Source organism: Amphiprion ocellaris, chromosome 18 (genome assembly GCF_022539595.1).
Source record: "Amphiprion ocellaris isolate individual 3 ecotype Okinawa chromosome 18, ASM2253959v1, whole genome shotgun sequence".
Classification (NCBI taxonomy): Eukaryota; Metazoa; Chordata; class Actinopteri; family Pomacentridae; genus Amphiprion; species Amphiprion ocellaris.
The window spans coordinates 18456923-18465242 of NC_072783.1; the positions used below are offsets into that span (position 1 = coordinate 18456923).

An 8320-nucleotide genomic window follows, 5' to 3' on the forward strand; every position below is an offset into this window, starting at 1 on the left:
TCCAACACTTTTGTAAAAATCATGTAGATTTTTTTAAGTGCTACAAAATCCAAACCTTCCTGAAGTGCATACCAAGCCAGAGAGGAAGTAAAAACAAATCAGAGCTGTCGTGTTTACATTTAAGGCATGTGGATGGGTTCAGCAATTCAGTATGTCAACTCATGCATTGAGCAACAGGCAAGAAAACATTCCACTTTAAGAATTACAGCTAACTGCCGGTCGGGCGCAATTAAGCAAAATATTTTTTTTGCCTTTAGTCTATATGTCAAAGACATATAGAGCAGCTTGTTGTATTTTCAGCTAAACAGCTAAAAATACAATAACTTTAAACCTTTATTTCTGCCTGTATAACTGAGTCACCTCTATGAATGACAGAATCCATTGGAGTTGGAGTTTAAAATTGGGTTGCATCTCATTTATGGTTCCATGAAGCTGTTGGCGTTCATTGTGACAGAATAATCCTATGACTGATAAGAAACTGAGACATTACGGACATAATTCTTTGAATGGGAATATTAAGCTCTCCTTTTTGTAAATAAATGAGCTGTGAGATGATGAGTTTAGCAACTTTTCATCAAGTCAGTCTAACATTTGATCATGTGCACAGTTATAGTTGATTAATGTATGTAAACTTTGCATTGCATTGGAAAAAAATGTTGGTGTTGGTAAATGGTATTAACTGTTGACCTGACTGTTTTTGAGCATTGGATGTGCATGCTGGTCTTATAGAGGGAGTTTAGAACACAGAGAGGATGAGAAAGAGCTGCAGGTGGAGGGCTACATGATATTCAGTTTCTGCCTACTGCAGCTTTAATTATTGATTTAGTTTGTAGTGTTACTTTGATATTTTCTCTTCTCATGTCTGCATGTTAAATATGAAGCTGTAGCATCAACAAGACTGGAACCAGGCAGAAAGAGCCAGATTTTGTCCAAAGTTTGAATAAAACAAATCTGACAGCCTGCATCTCTAAAACTCACTAATGAACACTTTACATCTTGTTAGTTTAATCTGTTCTGTGTTAATGAAAGCTATTTTACTGGTGGGTGTCTGGTAGACTATTATTGTCTGGCTAAAGTTTCTTCCTGGAGTTTTTGCACAAATTAAAGACACTAGACAACATGTTAGTTAATCAAATTTTGGGTAGATTTTGCCCCTTCAGACAGAGTCAGGAGAGGCCCTTCGGGCAGTGATATTTAATGATGTGATATTTCATTCAACAAAAGGTTTCTCTGAATCCATCCTTTCTTTCAGCACAGATTCCTTTCTGTCCTCAGTTTCAAAAGCTATCTTCATCCGGTCAACATTATTCATGTCCACCTGCTCTGATTGGCTGGAGGAATCTCTGCGTGTTCACCTCTAGCCAATCACAACACTAATAAACAAACACCACATACGTCCATATGAGACATCTGTAACACCAGTAAAACCTGCACTTTGGGACAAATAGCAACCTATAAACTGAACTCTGAGGTTGAACAGGAGCAGGTGACACTTCAGCAGGATAGTTTAGAATAGGAGGTTGATGTTTGAGTTAACACCCCTAACTTATCTTCCTCTCCATTGACCAATAATGTAGTGCTGGTGGTGGTGGGCTGAGGATAAAGCTTCTTATATTAGATGAGATTCAATTCGATTTTTTTATTCGTCACACACACAGTTACTGTGACTGTCCACCAGGCTTTATAAATACACAATGTTAAAATAGATAACAATATAAAATACAAAAGAAAAGCACGTGCAAAACTATAATATACAAGCAATACAAACAGGTAAAAGCGACATATTTATGGAATGTACACAGTGCAAAATGTAGCAGCTGTGCAAAAGTGAGAGTGTGCATTCACACAGAGAATGTGCAGTCTGTGATGTGCAATGTTGCAATATTTGCAGTTATGTGTTTATAGTCTTTGTTTGTGAGGTGCTAACTAGAGGTCAGAGTTGACAGTTCTGACAGCTTGAGGGAAAAAGCTTCTCCTGAGTCTCTCTGTTTTCGCCTTGATTCTATTCAATTTTATTTATTTATTTATGTATATAGCGCCAACTACAAGTCAAATTGTCTCAAGATGCTTTACAGAACCCATATGCCTGACCCCCAGAGCAAGCCCTAAGGTGACAGTGGCAAGGAAAACACCCTTTTAACAGGGAAAAAAAACCTTGAAAACAAACAATCCGCATGCACATTGACTGTAAAAGTCATATAGCCAACAAATTTTAGTTTTAAATTAAGTTAAATATTGTTATGGCAATCAAAAAAATCCCAAACTTGTGTGACTACAATAAATCTAATATCATTCTTCTAAATTTTTGCTCAAGTTAATGTCAAGTTGATTTTTTTGTATAGTTGAAAAAGGTTTATGCTTAAGCAAAGCCAAATTTAATCACAAGAACATTTGTAGACACTGACCATTTTATCATAATCAGAAGTGTGCCCAAAGTCTGCTTTCACTTTGGTGTGTCAGAGGACTTATTAAATTTCCTGTTGTTTAGATATAAGTCAGCTACACTTGTGGAGTCACTAGAAGATCATTTACTGCCAAAAGAGCTCTCATGCTCCTGCATCAACACAGTTCAAGCAGGCCTCATCTGACTCTTTGAAATTTCCACCTTCTAGTATCACTTTTTATTATTTTCATATGACCATTAATTATTTCTTTGCTTGTTTTATGCAAGATTTTCAGAGTATATACTAACCTTTATTGTTAATGTTACTATCGTGCCTTTTTGTAATTTTATGTTGTTGTATGTAAGCTGCTGAATCCTCGAATTTGTAAGAAGTGTAAGAAAACAGTGAATCACATGAAACCCTGAACTAACATCATCAAACAGTTTCCCAAAAGAATGGGTAGAGAAAAGCTCTGTCCTCTCTTCTATTTTTCATATTTTCATAATATTGTCAGTCTTGATTGAACATCTCACTCTACTTCATGCAACCCTGTTATGCATATTATCTTTGCCTTTTTATTTATTTTTTTTACATCAGTAATTTTGTCCTCTTGGTCAGCAGTAACAGCTAGCTGAATAGATAGCTTCTACTCCTGACAAAAAGCTACAGTTGCATGGATTTGCAACCCTGTTGCTGTGAATAGAGTATGGTTAGCAAACAACAAATAAAACATGGAATACAAATTGTACCATGTATGTGTAAGCTGAACCAATCCAGCCTTTGATAGTTTATTACCTATTACTGATGAATATGTAGCAGAAAATTATAAAAGAGGAGGTCTGTTTTTCAAAACTTTTGAAGCCCAAATGTCTTCCAATTCTGGAATGACTGTTACACCTACAATAAGAAGAAGAGTGAAGCAGGGCACACATACAAAGATCCGGCATCTAGTGGTCAATAAAGGAACAGCAGCTCACGGTTCACTGCAACTTTACTGCTATCATGACACAATCTACTATTCTCCCCCCGACCTGAACTCCACCACCTCAGCCCACCCGTGCCTCGGCGTTTAGACGCAGATAACATAACCCAGCACTCAATGACCTCCACAGCTACAACCTGCAGTTCATCCTCCTCCTGAAGCTTTAGCTGCAGCTTGGAGAACACATGACCCACACAATGCAGGTCATTGAGATTTATGCTGCCGGTTATTTATTTATATCTAACAATGGCAAAGTCTGACAAGATGCAAATGTTCTTTATTTACTAACCAGCAAACATTTAGATGTGTGACAGATGTTGCGAACCTCTGGCAGCAGATTAAACCCCAGAATGACGCCTCAGTCCATCCGCTGCTGCAAACAACCACATTAAGATGTTCTGATATTACATGAACACTGTTTTACCATGATATCTATATGAGTCATGTGACTGTTCTGTGCCTGTAGGCTGCCATTGAACTTGTCCACCTCTTACACATCTATGAATCTTTCCAGTTGACAGAATGCCCTCTGGGGGAAAGGTGGAAGCAGACGGTCAAATCAAATCACAGAAGAAGGCTATGATGTTGGAAATCTGAAAATGTATGAATTCTAGCATCTGCTGCTGAAAGAATGCCTCTAAAAAAAACAAAAAACAAAGGTGAGCTCTTCTTATTTCTTTATTCGATTAAACTTTCAATACAACATTGTAAAAATACAGAAGTATCATCATCAGAATATACAAAACTGGTTTATAATCATATGTTGCATAATCAAGTTATTAATACAGATGCATTTGATGAGCAAGCAGCATTTTAATAGCTTGAGCCAACTACAACACATTCACTGGTCATTTCCAAATATGGTTATGAATCTTACTCACACTATGATACACAAAACTATTTCCCTGGCATTCATTTTCACTCATGAAATAAAACAGATGATAAAAAAACCCAAAATGATCTTTGGGTATGTTATGATTCATTTTGTTGCACTAAAACACTGTAGAAAGCAGAAATAAGCACAGAATGCAAGAGACAAATCCATCTAGACAATATCTAGAAAGGCACTGACAGAACAGAGTAGCTATAATCCATATTAGTGAAATCCAAGCCTAAGCAACATGTTGTGATTCATCCCGTCAGTAACAAAGTATGTTTCCTTTTGTTTAGATGTGGCATAACTGGATTACACTGACAGGCGTTTTTCAAAACAAGCACTCACAACTCTTGTACACATTTTGACATGTGGTTAACGTTTCTATCACCACAACAGAGATTGTAGCCGACATCATTTTCTCATTCATGCATAGTTACATAACCAATAATTGACTGCCAGCATCTGTTTTGAGAATCCAGTTGTCTCTGCATCTTTATGGGCAAAAAATACATACTTATGTCCGTTTAAATTGTGTTTATTTGTTGATTGGATGAATACTGTGATTGGATGGACTGTGTTTACAATGCAACTCTGCTCTAATTAAAATTCCCGCAAAAGTACTGTCTGCAAAATGTGCTCATATTATTTAAAGGCAAAGATCAAGGCAAAGGTCAATCAATAATAGTATGGCATGCCTCTTGAGTATGCAGTATTATTATTGACTGAGTAACATGTACACTATGCTGCAGTACAGGCTGATTTGGAATAAACTATAATTACAATGTGTACTGTTGGATACATTAATCCACGATAGTGCATCACATACTATAGATATTTTAAGATTTGATTATAGGTTTTAATGTAGAAAAATAGCTACTAACAAAATCTGTACATATATGAAGCAGCATAAAATTGACACAGTAAAATATAGGTGCTTTAAAATTGCTTGACTGAGTATAGTTACCTTCCACAGTTGAAATCCTCATACCTAACAGGGGAAAGACGCTTTACAGCACGGAATTACTAAATTAAAGAAAGAGTGTAACTGTTACGAGACAATCTCCTCGGTTCTGGTAAATCTTATGTTTTTTTTTAATCAAAATTGATGGATTACCTGCAGTACATATTTATGAAATCCTTTCAGATCACATTGGATGACAACAAAATCAAAGTCATCAAGATGAAAACTCCCCACACGGGGAGTAAAGCAGATATTTACAGAATGACTGACACATGAGCTGTAAAAGAACACATGCTGGCATTTTACACATAGGAATAATATACAGTTCATGAAGCAAACGGATGCATACAAATGCACCTGGGAATCTGCTTAAGTACCTTTCTTTCATATATCAACATCAAACAGAATACAAGCCTGAGAGACATTTGGTTCCCATGTGAAAACTCCTGCACACACAAACATGCAGGAGCACACTCGTGGCCACCCGAGCACAAACACACTCATCTGATGCCCTCATACACTTAAAGCCACAAGGACATAATCCAGCTGTGGGAGTCGTGGATATGCTGTTTGCTGAGTATTCATCTGCGTGTTTGTGCTGTTGTTCAGCCAAAGCCATGTGGCCAGCCTTATTCTGTTTACACTCCACCTGTCCATACTTCATCCCTCTTGTGTCGCATTTTATTAGTTCTGCTGAAAAGCAGTACAACAAGAGATGTAGTGGAACATGTCGCCTCCGGGGTCTGAGTTCTTAGAAATGAAATTATACAACAGGTCTGAGTCACACAGAGCAGGAGGTGGACCATTACTCTATCAAGACCTGGTATTCAAATTCAAAATGATGAGAAGTAGCAAAATCGAATTGAATTGTGCTGTTTGATGAATATTTTCTCATTCTATTGCATTTCTTATGCTGTGAAAGAAGCTTTGCCAAACACAGAACTGGAAAGTCCACTTTTTCATTTCAGGACACAGTAAACCTTCCAGCTTGGCATCTGCAGTTGAGGCAGCAATGAACAGAATTCTCCTCATAAAGACACACTATACAGTCAGCAAGAGAGCAAATCTGCCCACCTAAGGCACAACAATGTACAAAATATATACATCTTTATTCTTGGAGGAATATAATGTACTTTCAGTACAGTCCAGGTTAAGTGGAGCAGCCATATCTGAATTTATCACATATCTACAAACCATCAAGTGAGTAAATGGATTTAAAGAAGTTCAAAAGGATCATGCAGTACGTCATGGCAGGCAACAGTGAGTTTTCCTTCTCTTTACGCCAGAATTGTGACATCCCTTACAACTGTATCATTTAGGTCATACCGTTCAGTGTTGCACTGCATGCTGGGAGATGACTTGGAGACAGGGCAGAGCAGGGTGCGGAAATGCCTCCTGAAGGTGTCGGAGAGGCAGGCGTAGAGGATGGGGTTAGCGCAGCTCCACGAGTAGGACAGCAGCACCACAAACTCAAAAGCCCTGGCGAAGGTCAGGACCAGGCCGCTTTGATACAGGGAGCAGAAGTTGAAGGTGTAAAATGGCAGCCAGCACATGCCAAATACAACCACCACCGCCACTACCATTTTGGTGACCTGTCGCTCCAGCCGGTGACCCTCTTGGTTTGACGTTGAGGTTCTGAGGCGCTGGGACCGCAGGGTGAGCAGCAGCGCCGTGTAGGAGGCTGTCATTACTGTGAAGGGCAAAGCGAAGCCCATGACGAAGGTGTAAGAGAGGACGCCGAGCCACCAGGCGTCCGAGACGAGGTCTGGTATGCACAGGCCTCCAACGGCTGAGAAATGGAGCGCCATGGGGAGAATGGTGAGGAGGGAGAACAGCCACAGGAACGCAGACACGATCTTGGCGCAGCGCGGCGTCCTAAAACGGGCAAATCGAAGTGGCTCGGCCAGCGCCATGTAGCGGTCGATGCTCATCACTGTCAGACAGAAGACGCTGGTGAACTGGTTGATGCCATCCAGCACCATGACTGCTTTGCATGCAATGTCGCCAAACATCCAGTGGTTCTGGAAGTTCTGGCTGGCAATGAAAGGCAGGCCGACCATGAAGAGTCCGTCGGCCAGCGCCAGGTTGAAGATATACACCGTTGTGGAAGAGGACATTTTGTCCAGTTTTAAAATGGCGACGATGACGAGGGAGTTCCCAGCGAGCCCCACGATGCAAACCACCAGGTAGAGAATGGCCATAGTGATACCAAAACCATCAACATTGTCCACATAGTAGAAATGTTCGTCCACATAGGTGTGATTGTAGTCTGTATCTAATTGAAACGAGGTGTCCATTCTGCCTTGGTTCTTCTGACGATTGATCAAATGAAAGAATAAAAACACAAAATGACAAAAGGTTGCCAGGCCAGAGGGAGAAAGTCTCTGCTACTGTTCAAATTCCTCTGAAAGCAGTTAGAAAGTCACCTCTTGACTCCCTGTCATGGAAATACAAAGTACTCAGAGGGAGACGAGTAAACAAGTCGACCATGAAACCTGAAAATCAAACAGGGTTTGAAAACAGACAGGCTTCAACAGCTCGTCAACTCCCCCCATGCAGTCAATCGTTGCTGCCTTTTATCTTCTGACAAAAAAAGAACAATAAAAGGTTATTCCTGTGTGGTGGAGACAGCACACTCCTCTCTGATGCCCATGTGCACTTTCTCCCTCACACACTGGCATAAAACTCTCTCGTGACGCACAGCAGTGTGGAACAGAGCAGGACAGCAGCTCGGACGCTTGCCTGATCGCTTCTTTCTCCCCGGGAGCCCTTTTTATATCTTCTCCCCCCTCAGAGTGTGAGGAGTGTGTCTGCTGCTGCTGCTGTGTGGGACTCCCCCCTCCTCCCCCATCCTCCCGTTGTTCATCAGTCTCCAAAGGCTGCGATAAACTCCAGCTTGGCTCATGCCCCTCCTGAGCGCTCCCCCAGTTCCTCTGCTGTAATGGTGTTTCCAAGGTAAACCCCTGGCCCCATCTGCTACAATACTTTTGTTTTCATAACTCTTTCTCTCCAGTCTTTCTTCTCTACCCTCCACTTCTGTTTACCCCCCCCCCCCCCAGCCCCTCCGCCCCTCTCCCATCCATTTTGTCTGACCACTTTTCACCCTCTGGGCTCCC

At 40.6% G+C, this 8320-nt stretch overlaps 1 protein-coding gene across 1 annotated transcript; it reads right to left on the reverse strand.

The window, feature by feature from the left end:
- Positions 1 to 4028: 4028 nt before the first annotated feature.
- On the reverse strand, positions 4029 to 8026 carry LOC111571625 (somatostatin receptor type 2). The gene has a single exon (XM_035950307.2). The coding sequence runs from the start codon at positions 7499 to 7501 to the stop codon at positions 6482 to 6484; it is 1020 nt and encodes a 339-aa protein (XP_035806200.2). The 5' UTR covers positions 7502 to 8026; the 3' UTR covers positions 4029 to 6481.
- Between the last annotated feature and the right edge of the window lie 294 nt (positions 8027 to 8320).